General features: G+C 48.7%; 1 protein-coding gene across 3 annotated transcripts in view; it reads right to left on the bottom strand.

Moving 5' to 3' along the window:
• Positions 1–16,943, bottom strand: part of LOC147116275 (diacylglycerol O-acyltransferase 1-like) — a 143,595-nt gene that overhangs the window by 109,246 nt on the left and 17,406 nt on the right. For all 3 annotated transcript variants that reach the window (XM_085991058.1, XM_085991059.1, XM_085991060.1), the window contains exons 2-3: positions 4,863–4,950; positions 4,546–4,586 (exon numbers count right to left, since the gene is read on the bottom strand). In XM_085991058.1, coding sequence (XP_085847184.1) covers positions 4,546–4,586; positions 4,863–4,950 — 129 coding nt within the window. The remainder of the gene's footprint in view (positions 1–4,545; positions 4,587–4,862; positions 4,951–16,943) is intronic.

The raw sequence follows: 16,943 nt of genomic DNA, 5'->3' as shown, positions 1-16,943 counted from the left end.
ACATCCTGGGAATGTAAATTCAGATTCAGATTAGAATTCAGAAGATGGGCCTATCCAGATTGCATGAGGCAACAGAAGCTTGTTAAAATAACATCCCAGCAAACATTTGCACATTAGAGAATGGAAGGTCTTATTCATTTTGAGAACAACAGGAGACAGTTTCTAGGGAACCCACCCCTTGGAGGTAATAGTTGGCTTAATTGGTAGATCTCCTGGCCAACCCTCAGACAGAAATCGTATCAGAGGTCAAGCTGCTTGCTTCCTGTCCAGCTACGGAAAAAAAGACAGAAGCCAGTTCCAAAAAGTCAGCTGAAAGAAGATCAGACAGGGTTTACGGGGAACAGATAGGGTAGATAGAGAGAAACTATTTCCACTGGTTGGGGATTCTCGGACGAGGGGGCATAATCTAAAAATTAGTGCCAGACCTTTCAGGAGTGAAATTAGGAAACACTTCTACACACAAAAGGTGGTAGAAGTTTGGAACTCTCTTCTGCAAATGGCAATTGATGCTAGATCAATTGTTAATTTTAAATCTGAGATTGATAGCTTTTTATTAACCAAAGATATTAAGGGATATGGACCAACGGCGGGTATATGGAGTATGGTTGCAGATCAGTCATGATCCCACTGAATGGCGGAGCAGGCTCGAGAGGCTGAATGGCCTTCTCCTGTTCCTATGTTCCTTAGAGTCGGTCAGTTCAGAGAAAAGGCTTATCAGAAAACATGAATATTAGCGAGGACAAGATAGTGGGGTAGAGTTTCCGCTTTGAGTGCAACTGGCAATCCGGATGCAAATTGCGCCCAAAAATGTATTCGTTTTGAGAAGTGTTTTTCCACCCCCTCGAATTTCTGCTCAAATTCGTTTGCATATGAACATAAAATCTGCAATGAACCAACACAATTGGGCAGCATCTTAGAATGTAATTTTTTTTTTAAAGTTTTGCTTAAAAAATATTCCTTGATATATTTAAGAGTGGTAACTTGGTACAGTTTAATTAATACAGCTGAAAATGAAATATCACAAAAAATAGGCATTTTAATCAGACTGTCTAGTCCACCACCTGTGAGTATCCCAATTTTAAATGGAAAATGACTTAAAAAAAACTATACATTTGCTAGTTATATTGGTGTACAGTAGTCAGTTTCTTAGTAAATTAAAAACAAAATTATACTCAAAAGCTTTTATAACGTGCCTAATTAGTGTTCTTGCACCTAAAAAAAAGCTTCATTTTTAGAGCTCATTCGAAAGCCTGCAAACAAGCGCAATTAGCAGAAATTTGCAATGGTGATTAATTCAATCTGGGGGCAGGGCTGGTTTTTAGCGCAATGTTTTTTAAGCTAGCGCAATAGATTGCGGAAACTCGAGCTGCACTGAATGTAATTTGCATTTAAAATTCCGCAAACTTTTGCACTGGTTTCAGCGATTTCGGGTGAATTGTGCTGAAAAAAACAGCGCAACCGAGCGGAAACTCTACGCCAGTTTATTTTGTTATTTTCTATACTACAAGGAGGTTTACCGAATTAAATTGAAGTGAGATGAGATTTACTGTAACTGTTGCTTTATACATGCTGATGATAACAACTGTAAAGTAAACCAGTTGGATGGTTTACATTCAGTCCGATCTCATTAAAGTGTTGATCAGTCCTCCTTTCACTTATGGAGGCACAGTTCATATAACAATAGGATTTATTTGTTATGACCCTGGGTCACGCTATCAGATGACTAGATATTGGGCACTAAGATAAAAGAGTGAATTTTCACTTTTACCGCTGGGCGGAAAACGGGCAGGGAGGGTCGAACACTCATTTTACACCCCGCCCGATTTTCATTTCCTATTGACGTCAATAGGAGGGATGTAAAATGGGTGGCCGATCTGCTACCGCCCAGTGGTAAAGGTGAAAATTCCCCCCATAAATTCTTAAATGTAAGGGAAGTGGAATCTGCTTATGAGAGGACCAATCTCATTGAACCCTACAGGGTATTGAGAGCAGACCTGAAATTTATAATAGCAATGTTTGGAGGAACTCCTCGTCACTCTATAAAGAAGTAAACCCCCCACCCCCCAATATCAGCTGTGGAATTCCCACTTCCAGCAGAATTTTTGATCGGCAAGAAAAGGGCTGGGCCCTTGTCATAACAAGTCCCACACAGATTACGCTGTTTTTGCACCACAGTACACGCCAAGAATTTCAGAGCTACTGTCCCTTAGTTTCCCCATCCAAAGAACAGAATATGCTATTGTATGTGGAAAATGAATGAATGAGGAAGAATCAAGCAATTCACGGGCCTTGAACATTGATATTTCTTCCTGTTCCTGAGTAAATCATCAGCTTATTTCTGTAACTAGTTGTTCATCTGTCTCAATGTAACACTTTTATAATGCTCTTTGTTAGGACCTAACTGCTAATGTTTAACTCTGAAATTTGTGACAGAAAATTCCAACTGAGCACTTCCCGTCCTTGCTGGATAATCCAAACTTGTGGTAATTATTAAAAATACAGGTTACTTACTGCCAGCATTAAATCTAATAACAATAATGAAATCTCTAGCTTCTCCCTAATTTGTAATTAGACACAAGCATAATAGTTTGCTCTCAATTTTGATGCAAATCTTGGATCCTAAATCAGAGAGGAGATTAAAAAATGCTGTGCAAATGATTCACCACAGTTATGGAAGTGGATTGTACAATATGCACTACTTGGTAGATTTAAAGTGCAAGAATAACGAGAGACTAGTAAAGATCCACAATGTTTTGGTGGATCTCCTCAAAAGCAGAAAAATAATTTTGAGGATATTTATCAAGCCATTAATTCTGTAAGGGGAAACAGGCCTGTGAGGAGGTGGCAACCAAGCTAAATGATACCTTCCGGATCAAAAAGATTGTAGGGAGTGTTCTTCCTGGCTTCCTTTGAAGGACAATGTACTGATTGGGGTAAAGTACAATGGATTAAATGGATAATATGTAAAAGAAAACTTTCAATTGTTGAAACAAATACATTGGTCCCGAAACTACACGGGGCTACCACCAACTGGTCTCTTGCCATGATTACTGCGGAATTTTGGTGGAAACTCTAGATTAGTTACCATTTTCAGCCATTTCTTTGGGGATTCCACTAGTCTCCTGCCAAAGTTACTTTGGGAGACCAGTGATAGCCCTGTGGAATTTGCATATTTTATACATGACTTCTTGACAGTACTACTAATACAGCCATTTTGCTAGCAGCATTTGCTAATGTCTAGGCCATTTACCTAGCAGCATTTGCTAATGTCCAGGGCATGGCTGATAGATATTACATTTTCCTGTTCATTGTTGGTCCAGATTTTCTTGTTACAGACTGGAGCGCCTGAACACAATGCATAGAGGAAAATTGCACAGGGAGAACTGCATATTGGTAACAAAGCCTGTCCGATTTTCCGTCCATTTAAGTTAATGGACAGAAAATTGACGGGCTCCCATATGGGCATGCAGTCCTCCCCACCTGATTTTCTTCTGTGAATTCCATCCACATTATCTAATACACCCAGGTGCAATAACTGGAAAATCTGCCCAGTTGAGTTAGAACCTATACTAATGGTTAGGTCAGTTCGTTTTAATCACATGGGTCTTGGGGCTAGAAATTCAGTAGGCTTTGCGCCCAGTTTTCGCCCAAAGAGGGCTTTGCCGCCACTTGCTGAGATTGCGCCGATATTAAGCGCTGCGGTAATGGCGGCATTAGCCAGTAGCGCTGCGCCGCCACCGATGACGTCATCGGTGTGCGCAGTGCCCCGCTACCGCCCCGCTACCGGCCCGACCGCCATATTTAGTTGTGGCCGCCTCTTCCGCAGCGGCCGCAAACAGCGATCTGAAAACGGGGCCGTCCTGCAGCCTTAGTGGGGCAAGTTAAGGCGGAGGTGCGGCCGGCCGCTTTTTCGGCGGCCGCTTGCCCGCACCTCCCTCCCCGGCCTCCTCCACCCCCCCCCCCCCGTGGCATTGCCGGCTGTTTTCCAGGAGCCCGGCACTTCTCCGTGGTGCCGGGCTCATTTGCCGGCACTAGCGAGCGGCAATCTCGCTGTTGCAGGCACTTCCCCCTTAAGAGAGGGAGGAAGGCCTGCAGTACCGCAGCCTGCCGCTCCGCAGCGGGTGGCGCTGCGGCACCTAGCGCGCCGAAATTCAGTTTCAGCGCCCCAAGCGGGGGCGGCCACACCCTTGAATAGCGGCCGGCTTCGACTTGGGGCGCTGAAACTGAATTTCCGGCGGGCGCAAGTGGCTCTGCGCGCAGCGGTAACTTCTGGGCGCAAGCGAGCTGGCGGGCCCAAACTGAATTTCTAGGCCTTGGACTCTCTTATTGTAACAGCACATTTGGAGCCAGAAGTACTAATTTCAGATAACATCTGATATCAGAATTTGCCAGTAGAGCATCTACTTCAGCACAAAGCAATCTACCTGAACCCACTTCCCTGTACAAAACAAGACAAAAAGCTTTCCAGCCACAAAGCCTGCCAATAAAAAGTTTACTAAAATATTTAAACCAAAAACTGTTAATAATCCTAGGTATAATACGCACGTGATCAAGTTTTCCAAAACCATATGTGTATGAGTCAAAATCTGGGAAAGAACAAGGAAACTCATTAATTTCACATAAACCACTTAACTCGCAGCAATTGTTAGCTTTGATATTAAGAAAGCAATCAAAAAATACTGCCACATGAAAATAATTCCAAGACCAGCAACTGTAGAAATAATACTAAAAACATATAACAGAGCTAGATATGACATTTGTAACTATGCCCACTGTGTTAAATCTAAATGAAGCACATTATAAACCTATGTTATATGGTTCTTTCTATTGTTTTCTCAGATAAACCCAGGCATAGTACCTACCAGCACAACCACAGCCCAATTCAAAATCCCACGGTAGTTGAGAAATCCACTGGAGGAGCTAAACAGAGATTCTCGGGTTTTGTGGCAACTGTAAAAAAAAAATGGCTCAGAATCCAATCTAACTGAAGTGATCTTAATAGCAGTCTTTTATTTAATTATATATGCTATTATTTACTGATAGTCAATTCTGGTGACCAGGCGGAAAGCTCCCGATAATTATGTCGCAATTATTTCCTTCAGAATATACATCATCATGTATCGCATCAGGCACAGGGACAAAACAGGTAATTCTCTATTCTTCAGTAGATATAAATTACAAAAAGGTCTCAACTGAGTTTGAGAGTGACGTACTTAAGTCCAAAACTAGAGTATTAAAGTTAAAGCTAATTACACAGGTATAAGGGGTGAGTTGTCTAAAGTAGATTGTGAAATTAGATTAAAATGTATGACGTTAGATAAGCAATGGTGAACATTTAAAGAAATATTTCATAATTCTCAATGAATATACATTCCATTGAGAAATAAAAACTCCATGGGAAAAGTGATCTATCCGTGGCTAACTAAAAACATAAGGATAGTATTAAATTAAAAGAGACTTAAAAATTGCCAAGAAGAGTAGTAAGCCTAAGGATTGGAGAGGCTTAGAAACTAGCAAAGGATGACCAGATTACATAGAAACATAGAAGATAGGAGCAGGAGTAGGCCATTCGACCCTTCGAGCCTGCTCCGCCATTCAATGAGATCACGGCTGATCATCCAAATTCAGTACCCTGTCCCTGCCTTCTCCCCATATCCCTTGATCCCTTTAGCCTTAAGAAATATATCCAACTCCTTCTTGAATATATTTAATGAATTGGCCTCTACTGCCTTCTGTGGCAGAGAATTCCACAGGTTCACCACTCTCTGGGTGAAGAAATTCCTCCTCATTTCTGTCCTAAATGGCTTACCCCTTATCCTTAGACTGTGACCTCTGGTTCTGGACTCCCCGACCATCGGGAACATCCTTCCTGCATCTAGTCTGTCCAGTCCTGTCAGAATTTTATAAGTTTCAATGAGATCCCCTCTCATTCTTCTAAACTCCAGCGAGTATAAGCCCAATCGATCCAATCTCTCCTCATACGTCATTCCTGCCATCCCAGGTATCAGCCTGGTGAATCTTCGCTGAACTCCCTCCATGGCAAGAACATCCTTCCTCAGATAAGGCGGCCAAAACTGCACACAATACTCAAGATGTGGTCTCACCAAGGCCCTGTACAACTGCAGCAAGACATCCTTGTTCCTGTACTCAAACCCTCTCGCTACGAAGGCCAACATACCATTTGCCTTCTTAACCGCCTGCTGCACCTGCATGCTTACCTTCAGCGACTGGTGCACAAGGACACCCAGGTCTCATTGCACTTCCCCTTCTCCCAATCTATTGCCATTCAGATAATAATCTGCCTTCCTGTTTTTGATACCAAAGTGGATAACCTCGCATTTATCTACGTTATATTGCATCTGCCATATCACCCAACCTGTCCAAATCATCCTGGAGTTTCTCTGCATCCTCCTCACAGCACACACGCCCACCCAGCTTTGTGTCGTCTGCAAACTTGGAGATATTACATCTAGTTCCTTCGTCTAGATCATTAATATATATTGTGAATAGCTGGGGTCCAAGGACCAATCCCTGCAGTACCCCACTAGTAACTGCCTGCCACTCGGAAAAAGACCCGTTTATTCCAACTCTTTGCTTTCTGTCTGCCAACCAGTTCTCTATCCAAGTCAATACCAAGATTGTAAGAGCTTCTACAAGTATGTAAAAAGGAAGAGAGTAACAAAAGTAAACGTGGGTCCTTTAGAGGCTGAGACAGGAGAAATTATAATGGGGAATAAGGAAATGGCAGAGGCGTTAAACAAATACTTTATATCTGTCTTCACAGTAGAAAGCACAAAAAACAAACCAGAAATATTGGGGAGCTAAGGATCTAATGAGTGAGGAACTTAAAGTAATTAATGTTAGTAAAGAAAAAGTACTGGAGAAATTAATGGGACTAAAAGCCGACAGATCACCTGGACCTGATGGCCTACATCCTAGAGTTCTAAAAGAAGTGGCTGCAGAGATAGTGGATGCATTGTGCATTGGTTGTAATCTTCCAAAATTCCCTAGATTCTGGAATGGTCCCAGTGGAGTGAGAGAAAACAGGGAACTACAGGCCAGTTAGCCTGACATCCGTCCTTTGGAAAATGCTGGAATCTATTATTAAGGAAATGGTAATAGGGCACTCAGAAAATCAAAATATGATTAGGCATAGTCAACATGACTTTATGAAAGGGAAATCATGTTTGACAAATCGATTAGAGTTTCTTGAGGATGTAACTAGCAGGGTAGATAAGGGGAAACCAGTGGATGCAGTACAGGTAGACTATCCTTTATCCGCACTTCCGAAAACCGAAAACCTCTAAAAACCGAAAGTTTTTCGTGGAGCGTAAGTCGTGCACACGACATGACCCGAGTGGCGCCAAACATGACAGGAGTGGTCCGGGAGCTCTGCCTTTCCCTGTGAGCAGGGCAGAGGGTCACAGAGTTCCCTCCTGGGTAGGAGATTGCAGGCCGAGCCGGGCAGTGTGAAGGAGGTACCGGGAGAGTGAACCCAACAATACAGCGGCCCGTCCGATAGCTGCAGCGGCCTGTCCGATAGTCTTTTCTTCCCCCCCCCCCGACCTGATTTGCGGGCCAGCTTAGTGTAGGAGTCAGCCGATATCCATCTTTCCCACAACTGGCGGCGGCAGTCGAGCCCCAGACCCCCGCTAAGTCAAGGAATTCAGATACGGAGCAGGGGGAGCCAGAAACCTCGATCTAACGGCAGAAATCAGCAGCCGTTCTGTTAGGTTTCTTTTCTTCCCCTAGCAATTTTTTTCTTCCCCTAGCATTTTTTTAAACAGTCAGGCTGTGGAAAGAGTCTCTGTAGCTTAGCAACAGCTTCAGAGACGCTTCCAAGGCAGGGCCCGAGTGTTTACAAGCTGTTGCTAAGCAACAGTGTTTGTTGTCAGATACGGAGATGAAAACCTTCTGAAATCCGAAAAATTCCGAAAACCGAAACACGGCTGGTCCCAAGGTTTTCGGATAAAGGATAGTCTACCTGTATATTTGGATTTTCAAAAGGCATTCAATAAGGTGCTACACAAAAGGTTGTTGGACAAGATAAGGGCTGATGGAGTTGGGGGTAATATATTAGCACGGATAGAGGATTGGTTAAAGGACAGAAAACAGAGAGTAGGAATAAATGGGTGATTTTTCAGCTTTACAGGCTGTAATGAGTGGGGTGCTGCAAGGTTCAGTGCTGGGGCCTCAGCTATTTACAATCTATATTAATGACTTAGATGAAGGGTCCAAGTGTAATGTATCCAGGTTTGCTGACGATACAAAGTTAGATGAGAAAGTAAGCTATGAGGGGAACAGAAAGGGCTGGATTTTGTGGGGGGGTCAGCGGGCGCGATCGGTGGCGGGTCAGGTGGGAAAGTGTTTTTTTCCCCAGCGGGTTGGGAACCCACTGTGAACCTGCCGCCATGCGCCTTTACCAAATGTTGGGTCTGTCAGCGCTGAGCAGACCCGACACGCAGGGGTGGGGGAGGCAATTAAAATAATTAGTGGCTTGTTTACAGCCACTTAATGTTTTTTTCCCCAGCTTTTTGAATTTGACAGGTTGCTCACCGGTTTCCATCTGTGAAGCTGAGGCGGGAGGTCATTGGCCATTGAATCAGCTGATCGAGTTGACAGCTTCAGATGTCAAGTCAAAGCTCCCACCTGATTGAGAAATGTTCCCTTAACCATTAGATTCTCTAAACTGCATTTCCACTACCAATTCAGAATGCTGCAAGTCTTTACACAAGTCTCCATGCGATCTGATCTCATCACCTCTTCCACCATTGACAGATTACTTCTGTCATCTCTACTTCACCTGCCATCTATTCCATCAGCATGGGCGCACTTTATACTCTCTCACCTTGGTCCTCAGAATCCCACCACAATCAGCCCCAACACCAGCATCACCAGGCACACCAGCAGCACCAGGCACACCAGCAGTACCAACACCAACCTTTTCCGCAATCAACTGATGCTGCACAGAACACAGGGCATCAGTACCCGACCACACTGCTGCCCGGGAGGCCAGGAATGGCCTCACCATGGCCAGATTTACTTCACTTGACACTGTACACCCTGGCTGCCACATGATGTGCCAGGTTGGCACCACCCCATACCAACACCATAAAGCATCCCTACAATGCCCAATACATTCCTTTCATCACCATTGCGGGGGGTACCGTTATGTCTCACCATTCACTGAAACTCACTAAGCCACTTCCAAAGGTGCACACAAATCTGTCCAAGAATGCAAAGTGTTGAAAATAAAGGTTTCAATGTTTGACACCACATTAACAGAAACTTTACATGAACATTGGCTAAAACACCCAAGTGCCTACCCTTGTGTGTTGTTAGTTGGTATGATTGTTTTAGGAAGAGGGTGAGTGTGAAGGGTGGCTAGTGCGATGGGGATGTGATAATGTAGATAGAGAGGGATGGGTGGAGGTGCAAGGTAAGTTGGTGTAAGGATGTGCAGGAATAGGGTAGGGAAGGCAGAGTGATGGGGATGTGACGAGAGGCACAGGATGAAGTTGAATGTGGCTTTGTACTAACGTTTCGTGATCTACTGAGATCATTGAAAGGTTTGCGGCACTGCACCCAGGTCCTCCTGACCACATCCCAGCTTGTGCCCTCCTCTGCAATGTGCAACCAGGCTGTGTTGATCTCCTTGGGAGGTCTTCTCTGCCCATGGGAAGAGAAGAGGACCTCCCTGTGTGCCGTGACTCCCCTCCATAAGCATATGGAGGGAGTTATGGGAGAGCCTAGATGCAGTCCTGCACTTCTGTGCAGTGCTTGTCAGTGTTTGTAGCACCTCAATGCTGTAGAACACCAACAGCACAAATGTCCAATTAAAGTTGACCATGGTCCCTTTAAGGAAACCGGCTGATGACGCCAGACCCGCTTCCTCTAATTGGCCGAGAAACTCGCTGGGCGGGCTTCACAGGCCCAATCAAGGTAAATTCATTCTACACAGTGGGCTGCTGCCAGCAGCAGGGCCGTGTCCCGCCACCGACGTCGCCCGCCACATACCCGCCAAGGTTCGTAAAATCCAGCCTAAACATAAGAACATAAGAAATAGGAGCAGGAGCAGGAGTAGGTCATTCGGCCCTTCGAGCCTGCTCCACCAATGAGATCATGGCTGATCTTCTGCCTCAACTCCATTCACCGGCCCTATCACCATATCTCTTGATGCCCTTACTAGTCAGAAATCTATCGACTTCTGTTTTGAATATACCCAATGACTGAGCCTCCACAGCCCTCTGGGGTAGAGAATTCCAAAGATTCACCACCCTCTGTATGAAGAAATTTCTTCTCATCTCAGTCCTGAATGGCCTACCCTTTATCTTGAGGCTGTGGCCCCTGGCTCTAGACTCCCCAGCCAAGGGAAACATTGGGCTCGATTTTGCCATTGGGGCAGGCTGGGGGCATGTCAGCCGCTTTTCGTGTTAGCTACCCGACTCCAATTTGATGTGGGAAAAATATGTGATTTTCCCCTAATTGGGCAATTGATTTCCAACGTGTGGGAATCCCTGGCCCACTTAGTCTTTCCATCCTGAAAGTCGCCTCCGATTACGTCATCAATGCTGCTGGATTTAAGGCCTGCAAGCAGCCTTGCTTCTTCTGCAGACTGCAAACCTTATGCCCTTTGCTGTGATAGATATATCCAGCAGTAGGCCAAAGTCTGCACCAAGGTTCGATGACACCGCCCTGCAAGCTCTGGTGGAGGGAGCAAGAGGAAATAAGGAGGTGCTCTTTCCTTCCTCAGGGAGGAAGAAGCCTCCCCAGCAGACGGAAGCTGTGTGGATGCAAGTGGTCCAGGAGGTCAACTCTTTGTCTATGTGCCATAGAACCTGGCTGCAGTGCAGGAAGAGGTTTCATGACCTTCTGTGCACTGGAAAAGTTAGTACAGGGAACTCTTTTTTATCCGGCACCGACGGGACCGGCGTGGTGCCGGTTTATCAAAAAGTCCGGATTACAGAGAGGTATAGTAAAAGGTACGAGAACCCTGTACACGGCCACAGATCCAGGCGTCCCTGTTGCATGGCAACAGGTGCAGGAACCCCGGCCACAGATCCAGGTGTCCCTGTTGCATAGCAACAGGTGCAGGAACCCCAGTTACACGGCCACAGATCCAGGAACGGCCACTAATATGAAGTAAAACTTACCTGAACCTACTCCTGAATTATGCCGGTTAACAGAGATTTCCGGTTATTTAGGTGCCGGTAAATCAAGAGTTTCCTGTATTACCCTCAATCTGATCCCCATTGCCTCTCCTCACCAGCACTCAGCTTTGACAACCTCTTCCTCCACATCCCACTTGACACTGACATCCCTGCACCCTTATCCATTCCCTCTCTCTATGGTCACATTCACCTAACTATTCGACCATGCAGCCCTCACACTCCCCATCACTGTGACAGAATGACAAGAACTTACAACACACAAGGAGGGCCTTTTGTCTCCTTCTAAGCATCTATGCTATGGATTCTCTACACTCACTCCTTCATTCTCACTCAAACTCCATTCGTGTCCCTCATTGCAGGAAAAGAGAGCCCACAATAAGAGGGAAAGAGTGAGGACAGGAGGAGGGCCACCCTCAGTAGCCCAGCTCACCACCTCGGAGGAGGCAGCCCTGGAAATTGCCGGGATTGAGGAGGATTCCTAAGTCGGGGACGGACACACGGGTACATCACAGCAAGCTGGTGACAGAATAGTTTGGCATCTCTGTCACTGACATTGTATGAGTGACTGGTAATGATTCTGATGCTCTAACAGATTGACTTATGATCATCTGCACAATTCAATGTGCGTGCAACCTTTACCTCACATCTCTAACTCTTTCCTTTACTCCCCCACAGGACCATCGAGAGCCCCCGTCCCCACTGTCCAGGAGGAAGAGCCTGAGCTTCCAGACTCCTCAGAGGAAGCTGCAACCTCTGAGAGCTCTCCGTCAGCAGAATTAAGCGCACCCTGCACCAGCGCAGACACTCACACCTCGGTGGGACCTTTGGGACATAGAGTAGAGTTGTCACCTGGTGTATCACAGCTCACAAGTGAGCATCAGCAATTGGTGGAGACAGGGACAGCAGTGGAGAGTCCTCGTCGGAGGGAGCAGGGTGCTCCCAGCTCGGCTCCGTTGCATGTCGACCCTGTGCCTCCAGGTCCATCCAGAAGGAGAGCGGTGCTGGAACTCCAGGAACAAGTGCAGGAGTCTCTGGCAGGTTTTGTCTCCAGGGTCACTGCGAGTGTGGAGCAAATGGAAAGGCTGGCTACCTCCATGGTAAGGTTGGCTACCGTAGTCACTTGGGTGTAATGTTGTGTTTAATTTTGAAAAGCCATCAGTTGCTTATTGTCATAAAAAATTCTGATGGCAAACTGTTGCAGTTATGGCGTATGTCATTTCGCTAATGTGACTTCCACATTAAGGGCTTAGGGCGACTTGCAATTGTCAGTATGGTGGTCAGAGTGATAGGAATCGGCAGGTTCTTGGCCATTGTCGATGGTCTGGTAAGATGGTATGAGGCAAAATTGTTTGATTGTGCAGGCTAAGCAAATCTGGCCAAGATGAGTGCGTCCCTTGCATCCCGGGCAGCAATGTGGTCGCGCGCTGGCGCCTTCTGGTCTGTGCAGCTTCAGGTGAGTGAGCAGCAGCTTGGCGCTCCTGTTGTTGGTGCTGTTGTTCATGGTTCTGCTGCCGCCACGGCTGGTCTTCGTCCGAATCTGATGTCCAGGAGGAAAGGAAATAAATGGTTCCCATGCTTCTGGTATATGCCTCAGTTGAGGAAGCTCTCAGTGAAGGTGGCGAGAAGGGTTTCCCAGGAGGTCACACTGGAGATGGGTGTCAGGCTCCAAACTTCCACAACATAGAAACATAGAAGATGGGAGCAGGAGTAGGCCATTCGGCCCTTCGAGCCCACTCCGCCATTCAATGAGATCATGGCTGATCATCCAAACTCAGTACCCTGTCCCTGCCTTCTCCCCATATCCCTTGATCCCTTTAGCCTTAAGAAATATATCCAACTCTTTCTTGAATATATTTAATGAACTGGCCTCCACCGCCCTCTGTGGCAGAGAATTCCACAGGTTCACCACTCTCTGGGTGAAGAAATTCCTCCTCATTTCTGTCCTAAATGGCTTACCCCTTATCCTTAGACTATGACCCCTGGTTCTGGACTCCCCGGCCATCAGAAACATCCTTCCTGCATCTAGTCTGTCCAGGCCTGACAGAATTTTATAGGTTTCGATGAGATCCCCTCTCAATCTTCTAAACTCCAGTGAGTATAAGCCCAATCGACACAATCTCTCCTCATACATCATTCCTGCCATCCCAAGTATCAGCCTGGTGAATCTTCGCTGCACTCCTTCCAAGGCAAGAACGTCCTTCCTCAGGTAAGGCGACCAAAACTGCACACAATACTCAAGGTGCGGTCTCACCAAGGCCCTGTATAACTGTAGCAAGACATCCTTGTTCCTGTACTCGAACCCTCTTGCTACGAAGGCCAACATACCATTTGCCTTCTTAACCGCCTGCTGCACCTGCATGCTTACCTTCAGCGACTGGTGCACAAGAACACCCAGGTCTCTTTGCACTTCCCCTTCTCCCAATCTATTGCCATTCAAATAATAATCTGCCTTCCTGTTTTTGCCACCAAAGTGGATAACCTCACATTTATCCACATTATAGTGCATTTGCCATGTTTCTGCCCAATCACCCAACCTGTCCAAATCGTACTGGAGTTTCACGACATCCTCCTCACAGCTTGCCCTCCCACCCAGCTTTGTGTCGTCTGCAAATTTGGAGATATTACATCCAATTCCCTCATCCAGATCATTAATATTGTGGGAGACTACGGTCTCCCGTGTAAAGAAATAGGCACACAGCGAGCTACAAGAAATAGGTCTTTACTCCAACTCTCACAATACAGTACTGAATTCGTGAAGCCCGCGAACCTGTGATGACTCACAGATTGGTCACCTGCTGGAACCTGATTGGTTTTCCTTCTCTCAGCAGCAGGCAAGTCTGAACATGCCTTATTCCTCTCAGCTTGCAACTGTCTTGCAGGGGGAGGGGAATACAGCAGTTAAAAGGGGATTATACAGGTTTATCTACGTACACACAGTGTTTCCCCAATACGCCCCCCCCAGAATCCTCGTTAACTGTAAAAGTCAGTCTCTGCGGAGGTTTGACCAAGCGGCCGTAGCGGCTGTAGTAGCCATCTGGCGTGTGAGGAGGGCTGTCTGGGAGGTCGGCCGGTTGGTTCGTCGGCTGGTCTGGCGGCTGGTCTGCCGGTGGGCTGGCTGGACGGCGAAGGTGGGGCGGCGGCCGGGAAGTAAGGTTCTGGCGTGTCTTGGTCCTCTTGTGGGGCCACCGCCAACGCGGGAGGTCTGCCCCGCCGTGGGGGAAGAGCCGGCCGAAACGGGAAGCTGAGGTCCAGGTCCGCCGGTTTGAGGTGGTCTACTGAAATAAGGTCCGGCTTCCCGCCGACGTCGATAAGAAAAGCTTTGTCCCCCGTCTCCAATACTGGGAAAGGGCCGGTGTATGGTGCCTGCAGCGGGCCTCTGTGCGCGTCCCGGCGCACGAAGATGAACTCCGCATGTCGTAAGTCTCGAGGCACGTAGGACGGCTGCGGGCCGTGTTGCGAAGTGGGCACTGGCTGGAATTGCTGGGCCGCGTCCTGGTGCAGGGAAAGCTGTCTGGCAGCCGACCACGGCTCCGTTGTCAGGGGGAGGAAGTCGCCTGGTACTCTGAGCGGTTGGCCGTAGACCATCTTGGCCGCGGAGGCGCGGAGGTCCTCTTTCGGCGCGGTGCGCAATCCCAGCAGAACCCAGGGTAGTTTGTCGATCCAGCTGGTGTCAGCCAGGCTGGCGCGGAGGGAGGCTTTCAAAGAACGATGAAAGCGCTCGCAGAGCCCATTGGCCTGCGGGTGGTAGGCTGTTGTCCTGTGCAACTTAGTGCCGAGGCCGGCGATGATGGAATTCCACAAGTGGGAGGTGAACTGGGGGCCTCTGTCCGAGGATATGTCGGTCGGCACGCCGAACCGGGCCACCCATGTCGAGACGAATGCTCGCGCGACGTCGGTCGTGGAGGCGAGGGGAACCACCTCGGGCCATCTGGTGGTGCAGTCGACGATCGTGAGCAGGTGTGTAAAACCGTGCGACGGCGGCAAGGGGCCTACCAGATCGACGTGGACGTGGTCGAAACGCCTCTCGGGCACCGGGAAACACTCCAATGGCGCCTTGGTGTGCTGCTGGACCTTAGCGCGCTGACACGCCACGCATGTGTTGGTCCAGTCTCTCACATCCTTGTGGAGTCCAGGCCAGACGAACTTGGCGGACATGAGTTTCTGAGACGCACGCATCCCTGGGTGTGAGAGGCCGTGGATGATGTCGAAAACTCGCTTGCGCCAGGGGACTGAGACGTCGCACAGGAGGGTTGTGCCGGCTGCGTGGAAGTGGATGTCGGCCAGGGTGAGGCTGGTAGTTGACGTCCTGAGGGCCTGGATCTCCACGTCGGCGGCCTGGTCTCTCGCCATGCTGGTGTAGTCGACGCCCAGGTGCACTGCGTGGAGCGAGGGTCTTGAGAGGCAGTCTGCCACCAAATTGTCCTTACCGGCGACGTGGCGGATGTCCGTGGTGAACTCCGAGATGAAATTGAGTTGGCGCTGTTGGAGCGCGGACCAGGGTTCGGTTACTTTGGCCATGGCAAAAGTGAGCGGCTTGTGGTCCATGAATGCGATGAACGGCCGGCCTTCCAGGAGGAAACGGAAGTGCCGGATTGCCAGGAACAGGGCCAGGAGCTCTCTGTCGAACGTGCTGTAGGCCTGCTCGTTCTTGCGCAGCTGTCGGCTGAAAAATGCCAGTGGCTGCCACGCGCCTTCGACCCACTGTTGCTGGACGGCGCCGACGGCGTAATCCGAGGCGTCCGTGGTGAGGGCGGTCTTGGCGCCCGGGATGGGGTGGGCCAGTAGTGTGGCGTTGGCCAAGGCGCTTTTGGTCTGGCGGAAGGCTGTCGCCATCTCGCTGGACCAGGTGAGTTGCTCTTTGCCCGTTTTGCCCCTGGTGGCTTCGTAGAGGGGGGCGCATGAGTGCGGCGGCCTTGGGCACGAACTGGTGATAGAAATTGACCATCCCCAAAAAATACCTGCAGCGCCTTGACCGAGGTGGGCTGGGGAAAGTCCGCCACCGCCTGCACCTTGGAAGGTAGGGGAATGGCTCCCCTTGGCGAGATTCTGTGGCCGAGAAAGTCAATTTGGGCTGCTCCGAACTGGCATTTGGCCGGGTTGACGATTAGCCCGTGTTGGCTGAGGCGCTGGAAAAGGGAGCGCAAATGCGCGATGTGCTCGGCCTTGCTGGTGCTGGCCACGAGGATATCGTCCAGATAGACGAACAGGAAGCTCAGGTCCCGTAGGACGGCATCCACGAGCCGTTGGAAGGCCTGTGCGGCATTCTTAAGCCCGAAGGGCATGCGCAGGAACTCGAACAGTCCGAAGGGGGTGATGACCGCTGTCTTCTGGACGTCTGCGTGGTGGACGGGGACCTGATGGTAGCAGCGAATCAGGTCGACCTTGGAAAAGACGGACTTTCCTGCTAGGTGTGCCGAGAAGTCTTGGATGTGCGGAATGGGGTATCTATCGGGCGTGGTGGCGTCGTTGAGCCGTCTGTAGTCACCGCAGGGGCGTCAGCCACCACCCGGCTTGGGCACAATGTGGAGGGGGGACGACCAAGGGCTGTTCGAGCGGCGGATGATGCCCAGTTTTTCCATCGTGGTGAATTCTTCCTTGGCCACCGCCATCTTGCCTGGGTCCAGGCGTCTGGCTCGAGCGAACACTGGTGGTCCCGTAGTGGCGATGTGGTGCTCGACCCCATGCTTGGCTGCCTCGGCTGAGAAGGTCGGTTGTGTGAGCCTCGGGAAATCTGCGAGTAGGCGGGCGTAGTCGTCATGCGCTGGGGCGGAG

This window comes from Somniosus microcephalus, chromosome 6, assembly GCF_052327205.1.
Source record: "Somniosus microcephalus isolate GS21.2 chromosome 6, FLI_Smic_1.0, whole genome shotgun sequence".
Taxonomy (NCBI): Eukaryota; Metazoa; Chordata; class Chondrichthyes; order Squaliformes; family Somniosidae; genus Somniosus; species Somniosus microcephalus.
Note: the sequence above shows the minus strand (reverse complement) of the source record. Positions and strands in the feature narration are given on the sequence as shown.